The following is a 20,474-nucleotide window of genomic DNA, read 5'->3' as shown; positions in this document are numbered from 1 at the left end:
CGTCTGCTCCAAAACCCCACAATCATCATGCATCCATGCAGAAAAGTGACTCATGGTCAAAGACTGTCATTAATGACTAAATATGGAGCTGATTACTGAGGTTTGCCAGTTGCGTCTCATGACGTGGGTTTTACATGGGTAGTGCATCATAGACTTGTACTGAAGAGTTATTCTATTCTGAGACCTTTTTGAGCAGATTTACGTCAATGTGATGTTAAACTCTGTTTTATAATTATGAGAGAATGGAGAGAGAATTATCACATTGCTGACAGAAAATTAAGGTTCAGGTGGTGAAGAAAATCTTAAGAAAATTATCTGTCGAAGAATTCATAATTTTGCGTATTTTCTGAGATGCATGTCCATTACTAAATGTAAATTTGTGAATTTTAGGAGGTTTTCTGCTCTAAACATTCCACTGGTCAGTAAAATTTGGATCATGAAGCATAAAAGCTGATTTTAATGCTAAATGTTTCTAGATTAGGATATATAATAATGCTTTTATCATTTTAATCTATAGATTACACCATTAGAAGGAACTCATCCGTTGTTGGTTTTCGTCAACCCTAAAAGTGGAGGCAAACAAGGGGAAAGGTGAGAACTGTGAAAGATGGTGTCAGATTTTAATAAGAAAGTTACACTTCAGTATTTTCATACAGCATTTTAACTGTCTTTCACTACAGTTTGTTTGACACCAGTGCATACCAGTTGCAGTCAAATTAGCAATGCACTGAATGTGTTCGAGGTTGTTGATGAAACTTCTCTGAGTTACAATTACAGTTTCACATGTATTTCTGGCAACCTAAACGAGGATCTAATCAAATCAGTTGCAATTTAAAATCCATTTTTGGCATCCTAAAGATCCATATCAGATTTCAGTTCCTCTTGATGGACAATATTGGATGAGATGGCCATGATCACCAGTATTTCTTGAATAGCTAATCTCTTGTAATAGCTAATATTAATGACAAAATCCTTAGTTTCTATTGTGAATTCATCCAACCACATCTCTCTATTATTAAAGAAATAACAATAATAAAATAAAAACATCACTGTAAACTATATCCTGTTAAATTTATGAACAAAAATGGCATCTGTGGTTGCCAGAAATTCATTGTAACAATATGGTGAATATTTTATGGATGGAATATTGGTGCCTTAAAACTGTCTATTGAAGTTAATATACCAATGAACTACCAAAATTCTTAAAAAATACTTCAAAATACTTGAATAACCAAAATCTTCATATGTTTATGTATGATCTCTGTAAAATATCATTCTTTAAATGAAAGATATTTATAGTGTACCTGAAGTATACTTGTTGCAATAGTTCCACTTAAGCACATTCAAACATACTTAAGTATATCTTTGGTTGGACCTCAGCACTACATCAACGCAATTAAAGTGCATTAAATACTAAATTAGTTGTTGCATTTTACAAGAATTTAAATATCAGTTTAGTATACCAACAGTATAATTGCAGGTCATTTTTATTAAACACATAAATATGTAAATGTATTTGTTTTATACTAAGCACAAAATAAATGTATTTTAAATGCATTTTCTTTTCACTAGGGTTTTGATTTGATTGATTGATTGATTGATTGATTGATTGATTGATTGATTTATCATAATTTCTTACATTTCTATTTATAAATTCTGCCCTATCTAGAATCTTCCGAAAGTTCCAGTACCTCTTGAACCCCCGTCAAGTCTACAACCTGGCCAAGAACGGCCCCATGCCTGGGTGAGTGACAGTTCTCCAGACACTCCAGAGAGGCTTTTCTCTTATCATTCAAATAGAAGCATTTAGCTCCCTGCTGTCTAGCTTTTTGAGAACCGTATTGTTGTGCCACATTCTCGCTTTATGATCATAAGAGTTCTGACAACCCCACGTTAACAATATATGTATATGCAGACACTGCTTGATAATAAAGTGCACTAATTCATGCATGACAATGTCGCTCCGCATCTTAGCTGTAAATCTAGACATTATTAAAGGGTTAGATCCGGCACCACAAACACCGCGGAGAACAAAGCCAGGCTGTGGAAGTCTCCAGTGCTGACAGTCAGCTGGTAATAATAGATTCATGTTAGTGTTAGTGTGCTGCCGCTCTCAGGGCCTTGTGTGATCACGCATACCATCGCTGGTGTCAATCAAATGCACGCAACCATGAGGCTCTTTGATCACTGACTGAATTTGTTATTAGTATGCCAGCTACATGGTCACTTTTGAGTTAAGTGTACAGCCGTGAGGATGTACACTCAATGAGACTATATTTTGAAAATGGAATTTCAAAGCAAAAATCTTATTGGGTGTGAATATTTGGGTAGACAGTGAATCGATTCCATTCACTGGTCATACTCTAGGTTTTGATTCAACTTTGGAAAAATTTCATTAATTTCATTAATTGATTTGATCCAATAAGTGATTCTATATGCAATTATGGGTCTTGGGCAAAAAAGAAGAAAGAAAAACTTCTCTAATTGCAGTTAAATTAAAGAAAAAATATTAAGCAACAAAATACTTTTCAACATTGATAATAATAATAAGAAGAATAATAATAAGAATGTTTATTGAGTGCCAAATCAGCATAATAGATTGGCTTCTGAAGGATAATGTGACACTGAAGACTGGATTAATGATGCTGAAAATTCAGTTTTTCATCACAGGAATAAACTACATTTTAAAATATATTAAAGTAGAAAACAGTTATTTCAAATTGTAATAATATTACACAATATTACAGTTTTTTTTATTGTTTTTTCGATCAAATAAACGCAGCCTTGGTGAGCAAAAGAACCTTTTTTTTTTTTTTTTTTTTAATAAATACATGACATACATGCATAAATAAATGGGGTGATTTCTGTTGCTCTTGGCATTTGATTATTCTTCTTCCAGATTTTTATGATTTTATAAATGCCGCCCATGCCCTGAGCGATGCTCTCCAGACACCATTTAGAGCTATTGATTATGGTATTTGAAGTAAGGTGTAGCCCAAGTATTGATGTTTCCCTGCTGGTAGAAAAGATAGCTTTTGACTTTATGCATTCACAGTCACATCTGTTGAAGTAACACACGAGCTTGGCGTAGTCATTTGATGATTATGTGACATTACTTTGTCAAGGTGACTGTCATCGTAGCTCTGGGCTGTCTGTCAATTACAGGCCCTGCTAACACAATTAGAGCAAATTGAGTGTTTGTTTCTTCATACTCAAACATCCTCAAAGTTGCTTTTTCATGTGATTGGTCATCTGTTTTTGCTGTCTAATATGATTTGGCAAGCCTGCATGTCCCAATAAGTAAAGTAATTGAGAGTCTTATTTTGTGCGCCATTCTACCATGTAAGGTCCCTTCATGCAGTTAGAGCTTTATTATTGTGAAAGAACGGAAGACGCTGCGATGAACATTGTCTTGAAAGATTTGATTAGCTTCTGAACAGGCTTGGCTTTCCAAAAGATGAATTTGCATTTGTTAATTAAACAAAATATTCATTCATAATCCAATACAGTGAAAAAGATTTCACTATTTTTATGTGTATTGTCAAATAAATCATCGTTATCTTTAATTAAATACATGCATATACAGTATTTAATAATTGTAGGAGTATAAAAGTAAAGTATGGTTGTATTGCTTTTCTAACACTTGGTGTCTTAGTAATTCTGATGCTCTTGATTTCAGCTTAAATTTGTTTCGAGATGTTCCAGATTTCAGAGTCCTGGCCTGTGGTGGAGATGGTACCGTTGGATGGATTCTTGATGTTATCGGTGAGTTTGCTTTGACCTCTTGTTGACAATGACAACAGTCATTTCTTAGAACAATTAAAAGCTTGAGTCATGTGGATCAGGGCTTCCATACCGTGCCATGTTGTAAATTAAATCCAAAAAGTTTTCATACTAGATTTGATAAAAACAACAAGCTAAAGTAAATTTCATAACATAAAGACATCTTGAGGAAATATTGTGAAAAAGGCTTTTCTTGTTATTCTTTTGTACAGAAGTGATTTTGTTATATTTGTTGAAATAGTCAAGTGCTTATTTTTCACAGAACTAAAGCTATTACATACGTACCTGTATTTTCGGAGCAAATAGGATGATTATCTTTCTTCAAGAAATGGCATATTATTTATATCATCTGAAGAATAGCCTCTGCAGGTGATTTTTTTTTTAGATGACTGCGTCCTCATTTAGTCCTTTATTTGTGTCAGAAATTGCCTCCATTTTTTATCAATCAAAACAAAGGCAGAGTAATAGACTGGATGCTTTCAGAGGAGTGTATTAGAAAAGAACCACTGTAGTTTTGACATTGCCATTTATTTCATTATACAGTAAATGTGTATATACATATGTACTGTAGTCTGTATGGTCTATATGTGTATGCTCAAAATCAGCAAAGAGGTAATTAAAATTTAAAGTTTATCATCTTTTATCGGAAAATTAAACATTATTTTATTAAACTTTGATCAATAACCTTTTTTAATCTTTTAAACAACCTGTTAATTTCAGTGAGTGAAGTACAAATGTATACTTTTATTGTTACATACAGTACATTACTGTCTCTGACAGACAGTCTGTTCTTCTTCTTCTTCTTCTTCTTCTTCTTCTTCTTCTTCTTCTCAGAAAGCGATGATGTAGTATTGTGGATTTTCCAAAAAAATAGCATGTACTCCCTGAACCTCTATACTACGAATACTATTGTGCATGTTATTTTTTGACAGACATTGATGTTTTTATATTCAAATGATGTAGATTTTAGTTCTAATGTTCTGTGTAAATGGTTTGATTTTTGGTTATTATGAAACGTGTTCGAGATGTCAAAAAAAGAGTGGTTTTGATGCACAATGTAGTTTTTATTTTCTCTTAAAAATCTTTAAACCCATTAAAATGCAGATCATGTTGTAAATAATAGTGAAAAAAAAAATTCACTTTTTAAAACTGTGTTCCACTATTACCCCTTAGAAGATTTTGACTCTGTATAAACTATGTACTGTGTATAGTACAGTTGAATTCCCATAAAAAGTCCTTTTTATTTATTAATGCTTTATTTTCTGGAGCAAAGGTAAAACAAGTTATATTTTCCCCCTCTGTCAAAGCAACTTTAGTGGATTCATGGGATGTTGTGTTCTTCCTATTGTTCTCTGAAGTGCTGTTCTTTTTCTTAGATAAAGCCAACTTTGAACAGAATCCCCCTGTGTGTGTACTTCCTCTCGGCACAGGAAATGACCTCGCAAGGTGTCTGCGCTGGGGTGGAGGTAATTTAAGTCATTTCAATATTTTAATTTGATGCTGTAAATGAGATTTTGTGTGAATCCTTAAGCCTAAATCCACACTGCGAGCCACACTGGGAAACTTATCACATATTATCACTGTAGTTTTTTTACTCATTCATAACTACTTAGATCTAAATGTTACAAAAACATTGGTTCCTTGTCTATAAATAGCTGGAGCACAATGAATCCAAACCCGAAACACCTCAGTGGAGTAATTTGTAATGTGTCCTTTGGCTTCAGGCTACGATGGAGAAAGTCTTTTGCAGATTCTCAAGGACATTGAGAACAGTACTGAAGTGATGCTGGACAGGTGGAAGATTGACATCACTCCTGTAGACAAAGATGAAAGAGGAGATCCAGTCCCGTATAGCATCGTGAACAATTACTTCTCTATTGGCGTGGTGAGTCTGAACAATAAAAGTTGCATGTAGAGACCCCTGAGGCTCCTTAACAGTCCACATACTTCCACTCTTTCACTCCCAATAAACAGATAGACTCACATATACGCATCTGGCCAGTGTGCTAGTCTGGTCTACTAACCGTGATGCAGTATGTGATGACTATGAGAGGAGTTTATGAATGAAGAAGCGAATAAGGCCTCTAAGTAATAAGACTAAATGAGCTAATCAAGAGGGCTGAGTGCTTTTTGAAATGTCAAGAGCATCTATTACATTAACAAAGCTGTCCCTCATCACTGCGGTGAGGAGCGAAGCTTGCCAATTGACAATGAAATATGCCATAGACGTTACACGGCTCTCGTCTTACCGAACAACGATCAAACACGTCGTGTGTTGATGCATCTCGGGCCGTCTGAAATCTAATGATGCTTATTACGGCGACCGCATGTCAGCCATTATCCAGAAATGTCAAGGGAAATACGGTAATTGACATTTACAGGTTTGACGGCTCTGTTTTATTTTAGATTTGTACACATCTTAAAAAAAAAGAAAATGTAATGAAGGAGACATGCTTGGACAAATGTTAGTCAATGTCATCTTGTTAATAAGGGAATTGATGGCTTTAAGTATTGATTTATGAAACATTTAGTCCCATGTTCACCTTTACATAAAACAAGTTTTTGATAGATAGACAGAGATACACACACACACACACACACACACACACACACACACACACACACACATATGTATGTATGTATATACAGTTGTGTTCATAAGTTTCCACACCCCTTGCAGAATGTGCAAAATGTTAATAATTGAAACAAAATAAGAGGGATCATGAAAATTGCATGTTATTTTTTATTTAGTACTGTCCTGAATAAGCCATTTCACATAACAGATGTTTACATACCCTTGAATCTTAATACTATCATTTCCTGGATGATCCACAGCTGTTTTTATGATAGTGTATTTTGTGATAGTTGTTCATGTGTCCCTTGTTGGTCCTGAGCAGTTCTGGGAAACATGTAAGTATTTATGTAGCTTCTGAAGTTCAGTACTAAATGAAAAAATATGATCAATAAACAAAATGAGAAGAATTCACACATCATCATCCTATTCAAAAATTTACATCCCCAGTTCTTAATGCATTGTGTTGCCTTCTTTGGATTCAGTTGCTTTTTTAAGAGTTTGTGTTAGTTGTGTATGAGTCCCTCAGTTGTCCTCAGTGTGAAAATAAGGATCTCAAAATCATACAGTCAGTGTTGGAAAGTGTTCAAATATGCAGAAGATGCTGGAAAACCAAAGAATGTACAGGAGCTGGAGGATTTTTCTGAAGAAAAGTGGGCAGTTGAACTGCTCAGGACCAACAAGGGAACAACTATCACAAAATATGAAAACAGTCATGGATCATCCAGGAAACAATCTTTTTAATAATAAAATTTTAATAAAATGGTTTTAATTTTCAAATTCCATATAGATATATACATACTTTTATACATGCTATAAAACTATAAAAATGTTGTAAATTGATTTGTAAATAGATAGATCTCTGTCTCATTAATTATTCAGCTGCAATATACAGTATTCAGTACTGTGTTAATGAAATGAAATTTTCAATGTGTTGACAAATTTAGATGTTTGTTTGGATTACAGAGAAGTGCAAATCTCAGTGGGATCAAGTGATATTTTTCCTATCACATTTTACAAGAAAACACAAATTCCTTTTGAAAACAACTGAAAACCAATAGAGATTACAGAGCAAGTCGTGCTCATAATTACTTTGCAGATTGTGCAAATGAAAAACAATGTCTTCCGTAATTATGTATATGAACTCTAGGAACTAAACAGCCAACAAATGCAGCTGTTGCCAGACAAGATGGTGCAAGAGCATTTTAACAGAAAGGGGTAATTTAAGGCATTTTCATCAAAATCTATATTACAGCTTCTGAACGACTTTAACTTTTAGGTCTAAATTAACACAAACTCAGAATACCCATCATTGCCCATATTTATAACTTAAAATATCACCTTTTCATGTAAGAGTGACTGTCAGTATAAAAGATAGGGTTTCCACAGGGTTTGTGAAGGTGAATTTAAGACTTTTTTAAGATCAACTAAAGAAAATGTAAGGAATAAATGGAAACAAACACAAAGAAATTCAACAAAATGAAGACCAAATACCAAAAATAAGGTCTAGGAAAAACACTCTTATTTTTCTGACCCCATTGGCAGATATTTTTTCTTCAGCACTTCATTTTGGTACATTTCTCTGAAATCAAAACTTCATATCTTCATTTTGCATCTCAAGTATCTATCTTGATTTAAGGATGTTTAGATTTGACAGAGTAAGCAAAAATTTATTTCTCATAGCAATTGCTGATAAATAGCCTAGAAGAAATGCAGCAAAATATAAAATACTTTTTCAAAGAATCAGTCAAATTTAAATCCTAAGACCAACAGGATTGGTAAAACAATGTAACGCATCAACAAAAACTCTCTCAAATCAAAGCTGTTCTTCATATTAACGCTTGTCTCACTGACTGATCACCCTGTCAAGTGATATTTTGGGTAATTAGGTACCATTTAAATACCAAAGTTGAAATATCCCTCTCCGTTAGACAGGGGGTGTTATCATTTCGGTCAGAGCCAGAAGCTAGAGACAGTCCCTAATCACACAGGATCGCCTAAGATAATGTAGTCTGTTTCCTAATGACCCTGCGCTCATGTCAAAGTCATTACTCTCCCGCTGAAGGCACATCATCTGCCTGGACAAGCCATAATTGGACTAAATGGTGAACTATGAGAGAACATTACACATGTCCCTTTATTAATTTGGGCACGAGAGTTTTGCAGTGGTAATTATCGGGGAGGGGTGGACAACGGCAGATGAAAGATAGCGAGTGACTGACTGCTGCAACTTTGACTTCAGAGTCAATGAAAGGATATCTGCTCTCTCTCTCTCTCTCTGTCATGGATGCCGGATACGATGACGTCTCTGAAAGCTCCTTGAGCCAGGCCGAGGGGAGACCGTGCCTTTGCTCTCATGTTTTTATTTATTGTGCAGTTTGTAAGAAAAGAGCAATACAATCTTTTAGATACACCTGTCATTTTACCTTTCTTCTTGTTCTTGGTTGAAGAAAACCAAGACTGGTGGGACCCCGGGCCTCCCTTTGCTCTGCAACTAACAGTGAGTTTAAAAGATGTCAACAGTAAAGGAATTGATTTTTTTGGCTTACACTAGACTTTTTTCAGTGGTGAACTAGCAGGGGGTCTTCTGTGTGGAGGTGGTTTCATTGGAGGGGCTGGATTCACAAATGGTCCTAACAGTGTGTTTGGGGCTTGGGGGAAAAGATAGGGAGACGCCTCCTTGAGGAAGAAGAAAGTTTCAGCAAGTTTTTTAATCTCTGTTTGAGCACACCCAAGTTCGCTCATACTTTATTTCCCTCGAATATACCTAGTGAGGTGGAAATGACCTGTTTGTGGAACATTTTTTAGTGAACGTTTGATATCCATACAGTGCTATTTTAGTATACTTTTGTTGTTTTGTTAGTATTTAGAATTAGATTTTATTTTTACATTTTTCTTTTCATTTTACTTCTAAAGTTGTAGTAATTTTGTTGAATTTTTATTAGTATTTTTTAAATGTCTATATAGTTTTAAGTTTGAGTTATTTTAGTAATTTCAACTAAATGAAAATGAGAAATGACAACTTTATTTATTTATTTAAAGTTTTCTATTTTTTATTTTACATTTAGTTATATCAGTAATAACTATGTAGTTTCAATAATCCTAAATTAACATTGCTAGAATTTGCTGTAATGATTCAACAGAATTTGATTTAAAAAAAAAAATGGAGGCAATTTCTGACACAAATAAAGGACTAAATGAGGACGCAGTCATCTAAAAAAAAATCACCTGCAGAGGCTATTCTTCAGATGATATAAATAATATGCCATTTCTTGAAGAAAGATAATTTTTTATTTTTCCTGAAAAGGTATAGGCATAAAAGACAAATATGTTTTAAATCAAACAATATAATAATAATTATAGTCCTAGAACTTTTATTATATATATATACATTGAGAATGTGGTGAGACATTTTTAAAATACTGGTAAAGTGGGAAGCTTATGTTTCTGTTCATTCCATTTCAATATTCATTCAATTTTCCTGTGTTTCCTAGATGTTTTACTTGTTTAAAATGGTTTTGTGTAACAGACTAATTATCGGAAAATGTGCCACTTTTGCCTCTATTCATCGTAGGTCCAGGAGTTTTGTGTCATGTTGCTGTTTTCTGTGAATATGCAGCATCTTCATAATATGTCAGCACAAAAATAACTTGAAACAAATTATAAAAATTCAGTTTTGTGGCCAGATATTTACTACTTTTTTTTTCTTTTTTCTTTTTTTGCTGATAATGGGGGGCAATCTGTGAAATTCTGCTGAATGAAGAATGTATATCTTCTATATTGTGTATAAAAGTGTCATGTTTGTCATGCTTCTCCTCTTCGTCCTTACAAATGGTCAGGCCTTCAGAATCTACATTTCTCAATCAGGAAATATAGTCACTTTACATTTCAACCACCATTTCTATACGTCACCATAGCAACAAAACATTTACAGTACACAAAACACATGCAAACAGAGTGCACACAAGTGCATCTGAACCTCTAACCCCAGATGTCAGAATACCTGTGACGGGCCCCAGCAGAGCCGCGGCATCCTGTCTGTGTGTGCGATTAATTAGCCTGAACCACGTGTTCTGTCCTCTTGTCAATACTCATCATCGTTGGCTAGAACCCCAGCAAAGAATCGCAAACACCTTATCTGTTAACACACATAAATATGCATGGAGCTGAAACTTGTTTCCAGTCGTGTGGAAGGGCGATTGGGCCCGTAATTGGAGCTCGGCGTGGGGGAAGGAATTTAGTTTTTGTCGTCAGAGTTTTGTCTGGTTTTAAAATACATTCATCTGGTTTTAAAATAAACACGTCTCTGTCTGCGACGTCTCTGTTGTGGGGCTTTTGTTTATAGCTAATGGTCCGTGATAAAACCATCATGAAACTATTCAATACAATCCTCAATCTGTTGTCTTTTCATCTTCACACAGCTGTTTTGACAAATTCTAGATTTTAAGACCCAGATGCACAGAGGATGATGAGAGAATCTGATGCGCGAGTGTAATACGTCAAAGGCTCCTAACGAACCATTGTCAGAAGCTCGCGAAAAAGCGATGATGGTGTATCGGTGTGCATAAAAACCTAATCTGATTTGCTTTTTTTCTCCTTTTTGCAGGATGCATCCATCGCTCATCGATTCCACATTATGAGAGAGAAACATCCAGAAAGGTTTAACAGCAGGTACTGCTCGCTCTCTGTCTCTGTGTTAACACCAAACACTTCTCCAACACTGCATCTTAACTCCCACTGTTTTGGCTGTCATCTCAATCTGTAAACTCGCCAGTGTGTCTGCTGGGTTTACAGTGAGTTAATGCCCTGATAACTCTCCTCCCCCCCTCAGGTGTGTCTTTGAAACTTCTGCCATGCTTTTATTCTCTAAAATTAGATGAAGATGTAGGATTGCATTATTAAGGATTCCCAAAACTTGATCTGACGCTGAATAATCCTCTTAGTCTGAAAAAAAAAAAAAAAAAAAAAAAAAACAGTTTTCACTTATTAATAAAAATGTATATATAATTAAGAGATGCATATGTGTATATGTATGTGTATATACATACATACCATATTGATCACTCATAATATGAATATTATATATATTTTTTTTCCAATCATATATGGTTTTAAAAGGCTTAATATTCAGATGCAGCTATATAAATTAGGTATTTATAAGTTGGTTTTTCAGAAGTCGAAACACTGTGGCTCTGTGACACAACAACACTGGCTCAACCAATGGCATGAGTTTGGGGCGGGACTTTCTGTTTGCCTGACCAATAGATGACCAGGAAACCTGTTTGGAAATATTCATTACTTTGCATTTGTATTTAATCATGCCAGTGTCACAGAAATTATACACTTCACCTTTACTTTATTATTGTATATTGCTACTGGAGTAACATTGTGACCCAAGTTTACTCATGTATGTATTTACAAAAATAATTTACTTAATAAAATCCTGTACTTTTAGGACTTTTATGAATAGTTGAGCAACAGATGTAGGTGCTCCTTTGTGCTGGAGTGTTTTATTCTTTGCTGAAAGGATCTGAATGATGTGGAACATCTGTGATTAGCCCACAATGTGTGCACCTTCTAATGATGAGCAAATCTGATATCTATGCTCCCATTAATATTTAATGTCCCAGTAAGTCAGTACGAACGCAGCCGAGTAATTGGTTGGGTAATTGAATTTGCTTGGGTAGTTTGACATCATTTTTCCATCACCGTGATGACACAAGACCTTCAGGAGAGTCTTTTAATAATCAAATGATAATTATACTTTGTACGTGCGATCCTATATTTCAAACCTGGTGAGCAGATAACATTTTAATTTCAAGAATTAAGGATTGGTCAGGAGTCAGAAGATGCAAATGCCTTTGTTTATAGGACTGTGTTGATGTTGATTCAGATCTGTGTGGGACGTATAAAGAATCAAACCGTATTCTGATCACACAAAAGCATGTGTACAGGAACTGTTTTATACCACTGTGTCTTTTGAATAATGATTAAGATATTTTAAGAAAATTATACCATCTGTTATTTGAGTTTGATAAATAATTCACATGAGAGAATGGGTTTAGATCTTTCTATTACATAGTATCTTTTCTTCCTCAATAATGTATGATGTAGGAAGGTATTGCAGATTTTTTTTTTTTTTTTTTTTTTTTTTTTTTGGTTTTTCTAGGAACCTTTATCTTTTACAAATATATAGCTGTTTTAATAAATCATCATATTAGTGAAGGCCATGCATATCGCACTTGCAGTTAATGGTACTGGAGGGTTTTTGTATTAACACTGACACATCTTAACCCAGGGGTCGTTCTGTAAAACAGGGCCTTTTGCAGTTTGATATGGTGCTTTTAAAGATACATTTTCAGAATTCTGCCAGATAAATAGTGTGTTAATGTGTTAACGAATTACACTGCCATCATGAATTAAGAAACTGAAATCAATTGAGCACAATTACACGTTTGGGCACAATTAATGGAAATAAATCAGAACAGATTCAGAGAAATTTCGCTTTATTTCATTTGCTCACCAACAGATCCTCTGCAGTGAATGGGTGCCGTCAGAATGAGAGTCCAAACAGCTGATAAAAGCATCACAATAATCCACAAGTAATCCATATGACTCCAGTCCATCTTGTGAAAAGTTGTATGTTTGTAATAAAATAATTAATTTAATTCATTGCTTCCATTGCTACTATTCTAAAATCACAGTCCATCATCTCTTATCCTCTCACATCAAAATCATATTTGTTTAGAAGTGTTTTAACTTGTAAACCGTGTTTGATCTGTGCATATTTCTAACCTGATTCAGACTTTTTCACTAGAGAAAGCAATATTATGGATAGAGGACTTGTATTTTAGCCAGAAACAAAAAGAGCTTAATCATGGATTTGTTTTTTACAAACACACAGCTTTTCACAACAAGTTAATTAATGAACTGGAGTCGCATGAGTTACTTGTGGATTATTGTGATGAATGATGGACTCTCATTCTGATGGCACCCATTCACTGCAGGGAATCCATTTCTCCAAATCTGTTCCAATGAAGAAATAAACTCATCTCGGATAGTAAATTTTCTGCAAACTTTCATTTTTTGGGGGTGAAATATTCTCTTCAGCCTTAAGAAAGATATCAGTGTTGACCGTTTAACTTGTTTTTTGACTGTGCTTTGTTTGTTACTTCGTTCAGTCCTTTCCTTCTTAAAATGGTGTAGCATTAAAATTAGCATATTTTTAATGACTTTTTGGCTGTTTTCTCTGTGCAACTTTTCCAATCTCTAACATTTTTCCCAGTTCTCATATGTCATTGCGTTGACCTTAGTGAAGACACAAATATTTGATCGGCTTAATGAGCAACCCAACAATGGCCAATTGGTTTTTAATTATAACACGACATCATCATGTTGATAACGGACGCGGGGTCTTGAGCGAACCCGGCTCCCTGGTTTTATTTGCACCTCGGGTGATTACCAGGAGGAAGGTGAGAAGATTTGACACTTTGCAGATAGATTAATTTACTGCTGGAGTAAGACCAGAGGGTGATAATGAGGTCGAGGATTAAAAGCAGACAATCAGTGTGGCAGCGTCGCATGGACTCGTTAAAGTACACTTTCTCTCTCGTCACTGATCGTTCATGCGCTTCTAAGATAATATCTTCAAGATGATGTGAAAAAGGAGAAAAAAACATGTCTCAGTTGTCTTTGTTTTGTGAACTTCAGTGATATGTGTGGAGTCTTTTTAGACTTGTGGCCTTGTGGTTGTTGCCTACAAAAATACTGTACCACCTGTACTGTAGCCGTGTTTTACACTAAAATACCATAGTAAAATTGTGTTAAATTGAAATTAGCCATCACTGTCATATAAATAAAACATAAATAAATAAATAATTAAACAAATGGCATTTGAAAGCCTCTAAAAATGTTTGATGCAGATCTCATGTGAAGTTATTCAGGTTTTACGATAATAACAATAAGAGCTATATACTGTATGACATCAAGGTGGAAACCGTCATATGGCAGATGAACATGAATGGATGTGTGACTGTAAATGTTTATGTACTTAAGTCTTAAAAAGAATGAATTTTAAATGAATATTTAACCCCCAAAATTAGTTTTGATCATTTTGATCTCACTTTCATGTTTTTTTCTCCATGGACACTAAAAGGGGATTTGAATACAACAGCAGTTCATATATATGCTTTTTTACTTTCATGTTTAAAAATGTAATTTACATTTAAAAAAAAAATTGTCAATATAGAACAAATGTACCATTCAAAATTTTTTGTTAGTGTTTTTTTTTTAAATTAATATTTTTTGTTTTGTACGATGCATCAGATTGATCAAAAGTGAAATTAACAACATTTATAATGTCACAAAAGTTTTATATTTCATATAAAATGCTGTTCTTTTGAACTTTCTATTTGTAATCCTGAAATCCTGTTTGAATCCTGAAAAAAAAGTATTATGGTTTCCACCAAAATATTGGTCACACTTTATATCCGATGGCCTTAACTACTACTGTATGTACTTACATCAAAAAATAAGTACAATGTATTTATTGTGGTCATATTGTATTGCAAAACACTTTTGCTGCTATTGAAGTGGGATACAGTGAGGTTAGGGACAGGTTTGGTGGTGTGGGTAGGTTTAAGGGTAGGTTAAGGTTTAAGGGATGGGTCAACAGTGTAATTATAAATGTAATTACAGAAATTAATTACAGATGTAACTACATCTAGGTATTTAAAAAAAAAATAAGTATAATGTAAAAACATATATGTACACAATAAGTGCATTGTATCAAATTATTCATTTAAATGTAAGTACATAGTAGTTAAGGCCACCTAATATAAAGTGGGACCAACATATTTGTCTTCAACATTGATTATCAGAAAAGTTTCTTGAGCAAAATCCCACTTTGGACTCTCAGAAAAAACAAAAAAAAAAACATAAATAAACAAAACAATATTTAAATAGAAAACAATTTCTAATTAAACTATTAATAGAAAAGTTATTTTAAATTTTAATATTTGTAATATTTACAATATTGAATTTTTACTGTATTTTTGATCAAATAAATGCAACTTTAGCAGGCATAAGAGACTTCTTCCAAAAACATAAATCTCATACTGAACATATGTTTAACTATTTTTCTATTTCAGGGATTTTAGTCATTAATTGTTGCCTTGCTGGTATTTCCACATCCTCACAAAGTGGGAAATAATTGAAAGTGTCATTAATGTGTCATTTATTTCAGCCATATGATACTGACTAGGTAGGAGTACTTGAGCTCTACTGAGCCGTCTTTGAAACAGCCTACCGCTGACCAGAGTATCGCCTTAAGGGTGACAAGCTCAGCCTGAGGCCCTCTTCTTTAATTATTCTCTATTTAACCTTTCCTCGAGTTGGAGGGAGGCTGAACCATAGAGGGCCGTTTAGCGTAATGAGGGTCCTCATCAAAAAGCTATTGCAAGAGCTAAGACTGTTTGACCCACTGCTCTCTGTCTCTCTCTCTCTTTCACACACACACACACACACACACACACACATATATACATAAACCATCCCAGCAGAGCCCTGGGCAGCACCGCTATGCACACTGCTCCTCATTTCAAATGAAATCGCTGGTCTGACTGGGATGTCATCTATAATTAATGACCACTTCAGAGTGTAATTTATTGAGATCTCACCTGTGGCACTGTCCCCATCCCTGCTGGACTTTCAAACCCCTCCCTGCTCCACCTCCTCATGTTCAGACACTGCGTACATACAGAAATAGCAGATGACTCCACCTGATGTTCGCCGCTTCACATACTGAATGTTAGAAGAAGATCTCACACCATGCACAATCATATCATATCAACACTTCAAAAAAAAAAACAACGACAAAAAAAGTCACACCATAGATAACGAATGTTTCGGAATCAATCATTGAAAAACCCATATGTATAAAAAAAATTGTCCTCCTCAATAGTTAATGGTTTTAGCCCTGCATTTACTAGTTTGTTTGACTTGGATGTTTATGCAATGGTCTCTGCTGAATGTTCCAACAGAAGCATCTGTTCTTAATTACCTTCATTTAGGTTCCATAGAAGAAAGAAGGTCATAGAGGTTTAGAATGAAATCAGAGTGAGAAAATGATGACAGAATTTTCATTTTCAGTGAACTGTCCCTTTAAATTGCTTTACATAGTGTACAAGTCTTGGACTTTAACTTTTACAATACTTTTATGGCACTTTTTATGAACTTTTACTTTTTGATTAAAAATGCAGTAAAAACAGCTATATTGTGAAATATTATTACAAGTAAGAATAAGTATTTACTATTTTAATATATTCAAAGTGTAATTTATTCCTGTGATCAAAGCACAATTTTCAGCATCATTACTCCAGTCTTCAGTGTCACATGATCCTAAAATATGCTGCTCAATACAAATTACTTATTATTATCAGTGTTGAAAACAGTTGTGCTGGTTAATATTTTTGTGGAAACTGTGATACATTTTTTTCAGGATTATTTGATGAATAGATAGTTCAAAAGTAAGGTATTTACTATATTTGTCATAACATTATTAATGCCTTTACTGTCACTTTTCATCCATTAATTGCATCCTTTCTGAATAAAAATATTAATTTCTTAATATTTTAATATATTATTTAATAATATTTTAAATAAAAAACAGAAGTGTAATGGCATATAGGTTTGAAATAACATCAGGCTAAGTAAATGATCATTTTTAAGTGAACACTTATTAAATAATGTCGTACAGTAGCATTTATAAAATCATTTAATTTATAAAAGATTGAAATCCTGACAATGTGCCTTTAATTAGTGGGCTCATTGGAAGACCCTGTTGTGTTTGATTTCAGATCAATGGCCATCGGCCAGATCCTCTACGGTTTAGTCTCAGCTCATTCATGTTGTAGACGTGCCAGGACTCGCTGTCATCTGATTACCTGTGTTGCATCTCTTAGACTCAGTTGGCAGATGCTGGTCTCCATCTGCAGGGCCTGTGAGACATTCCCCATCCACACTGGAACAGAATTCCACAGGGAAGCCCTTACTGTACAAGAGACTTGAGTGCACATGTGCACTGGTGACTGTTGGGTATCATGACCACAGATTTCGCAGAGCTATAGTTAAGCTCTAGTTCATGTTTAGGTGCCGATGTGCACTTCGTCTCTGACCAGTATGGCGAGTCAGATAAAACCCAGCGGTACTAGAAAGGCCTGCTTCCCCTGCTGAGTTCTTCTCCGCCTTCACGGCAACCTCTTCAGTAGCTACAGCCCCATGTGGAGCCACTGACTCCTGCAGGGCTGCCAGCTGTCAGGGAACCTCTCCTCCTTCACACTCTCCAGCTATTAACCATCACCCTGAGTCAGGAGAGCCTACTTCACATGACAGGCCTGGCTTTACACATTCAAGTGTTTCGCTCCAAAATGCACACACTAAACTGTTTGAACTTAGTCTTTAAGTAGGTTCTAGCTTTAATTTTACATTTCGAAATGTTACATCAGTCGTGTGGGTCTGGTGTAGCATTGTCTTGCACAGTATGTTTTACATAAAATTTTACGATTTTGGCCATGGTTGAAATCATACAGTCCTATTATTTTCACACATGTATTGCTCAGTATGATAGACTCAGCTTATTTTCATTGTAACAAAGGTAACCGCTAAATGCATTACACTTTACATCTTGTATTTTCACTGAGCTTGTTGCAATGCATTCTGGGATTGCTTTGTCCGCAAGGGATAACTACTTTAGAAGTATTACAAAACGAGGAATTATACATATATAACTACATATATAATTACAATGAAATTTTTTTATTAATGCTTTTCCAGATATTGAATATATATATATATAGTATTTAGTATTTATTTAGTATTTATTTATTATTTATTTTTATTTTAGATTTTATATATACATATACACTACCGGTCAAAATTATTTAAAACTATTATTATAGAAAAACAATTAACATCTGCTGTTTAAGCACAGTAATGGTCAAAATTTAGAAGAAATATATATATATATATATATATATATATATATAAAACTAATAAAAATCACAAGAACATACAACTAAACTGCTAAAACTTTAACTTAAAAATAAAAAACAATATAAAAATAAAAACTGATTCAAAATATATTAAAAACATACTCGTATCTCAGTGATGCTAAAATAACACTGTGCTATACTTAGGGTTATGGTTTTATAACAAGCAACACCTCTCTCTTCCTCTCTCTCTGCTCTTCTTCTTGTAGTGTCATGTTCTGCAAACCAGTGCATCTGAGCAGTCCTGACAGAGCTAGTTATATCAATGCGATATTTATCACCTCAGATAAAGAAGAAATTAGTGTGAGAATGAGGTCGTACATCACTGCAGGTTAGATTAGGTGTCAAAGAAAAAAATCAATGACGAGACCATGTTTGCCTTCCTCAGACGCAGCAGAAAGTGGCGAAAGGCAAAGTTGCCTCAGGTCAACAACACCACTGTGACACTTTGCTTCAAGTCCTTGTTTGATAGCACTGGGAAGACACACAATAGACCAATTTGATTCAAAACACTTTATGTACATTTTGGTACTTTTAGTACACTTAAATTCTGTTTCCATGTAAGAATAATCCAAAATTTCATTCCACCCTTCCTAGTGTGTGCATGGATCTTTCCCTCAGTCTTTAGTGCAGCTGTGACCCCGTCTATCAGCCCTACTTGTGTGCGTCAGTGAAAGGGAACGGAACAGATGGGAATCCGATTGAAGAGATGAGATGCTCCTAATTACCTAATGAGCAAAGGGATCGGCTTGATTTGTCGCTTTAGCACTCTTGTTAGGTTAAGTGGAAGGAATCGACTAAGGAGCCATCGTGGCTCAATCTATCCTGATCTTTTGCACAAATGTCTGCAATACTGGAAATCAGAGGTGAGGTAAAAAGATACATTGTCTGAGATCTGCAGTGTGTTATAAACCCCGAAACTTCTATAATTAGACAACTATATTCTATTTAGTCTTACATCATTATTTTATTTTATACTTTTTTCTCTTATTTTATTTTACTTTATTTTATGCTTTTTTCTCTTTCTTTAAATTGTTTTAAATCTCAAAACTAAGAAATCTCATCCATATTAATATTCTGATGCAAAAATTGATTCTTCTTTATTTATTTATTTTTATTTAGTAGTTAGTTACTTTTTTCATGTTTTAGAATTTATATATTAATTTTTGTGCTGGAAAAATTAGCGCATTAACGCAGGCAATTAATTTTTTCAGTTTAAAGGCCTGTTCACACCCACCACGGTAACTATAAAGATAACGATAAAGATATAGTTCTAAAAATTGTTCTGAATAGTAAAGAATAGCAGAGTCCACATCACAGCTATAATGATAAATGCGATGATGCGATATCGTTGAAATCACTTTCAGAACGATTTTTTCCAGCTGATGAACAATTAACATTGACAACCAATCAGAATCTATCCTGCTATAACGAGTCTTATAGACTAAATTTTTTGTAACTTTTAGAAGCTGTATGACGTTTCTTCAGTTCTTTAAAAATACAGCATATTGATTTGGAACCAAATTCTAGTACATTAAAACAAATTTTTAGTAAGAGATCCAGTCAAGAGTTCACAAATGATGCAAAGAATTTACCTGTGGCTGTTACCCTTCGCATTCAGATAAAATATGACAAATGCTAACAAACCATCACTCGACATTCTGCTCTGGGTTTTAATGCAGGTTTTAATTAGCAGTCTTTTAATTAGCATCCCTACCTAGATGCATAACGAACATAAAGGTCCATATGTTAATCCAAGCATCCTGTATGTCCTGAATCTGTACTTTAACTGTAAGTACTCTCTGGGAGGAGAGTTTTCAGCTTCTGTCACTATGAAGAAGTGTGTGTGTCCATGTAATCTATGCTTTGAGGTGTGTGTGGTTACATACGGAGGCCGATCTCAGCGTGTGAGCCGTGTTTTCCTCATCCGTTCTGCCGTATATTGACCATGTTGCACATTATAAATCAAAGGCGGTGAGGTTCTCCTGCAAGTGGCTAATGAAAGCTCATTTTTAACATCACTAAATGGTCCTGACAAAAAGTCTAATGAGGAAATCAATAATTCAGCGATT

The 20,474-nt window shown here is 34.5% G+C and overlaps 1 protein-coding gene across 3 annotated transcripts in view; it reads left to right on the top strand.

Moving 5' to 3' along the window:
• The window catches only part of dgkb (diacylglycerol kinase, beta), a 43,310-nt gene that overhangs the window by 9,693 nt on the left and 13,143 nt on the right, over nucleotides 1-20,474 (top strand). For all 3 annotated transcript variants that reach the window (XM_042739831.1, XM_042739829.1, XM_042739830.1), the window contains 6 exons: nucleotides 518-591; nucleotides 1,670-1,744; nucleotides 3,680-3,765; nucleotides 5,160-5,249; nucleotides 5,508-5,668; nucleotides 10,962-11,026. In XM_042739831.1, the coding sequence (XP_042595765.1) occupies nucleotides 518-591; nucleotides 1,670-1,744; nucleotides 3,680-3,765; nucleotides 5,160-5,249; nucleotides 5,508-5,668; nucleotides 10,962-11,026 (551 nt within the window). The remainder of the gene's footprint in view (nucleotides 1-517; nucleotides 592-1,669; nucleotides 1,745-3,679; nucleotides 3,766-5,159; nucleotides 5,250-5,507; nucleotides 5,669-10,961; nucleotides 11,027-20,474) is intronic.

Source organism: Cyprinus carpio, chromosome B15 (genome assembly GCF_018340385.1).
Source record: "Cyprinus carpio isolate SPL01 chromosome B15, ASM1834038v1, whole genome shotgun sequence".
Taxonomy (NCBI): Eukaryota; Metazoa; Chordata; class Actinopteri; order Cypriniformes; family Cyprinidae; genus Cyprinus; species Cyprinus carpio.
This window is presented reverse-complemented; position numbering and strand designations above follow the sequence as displayed.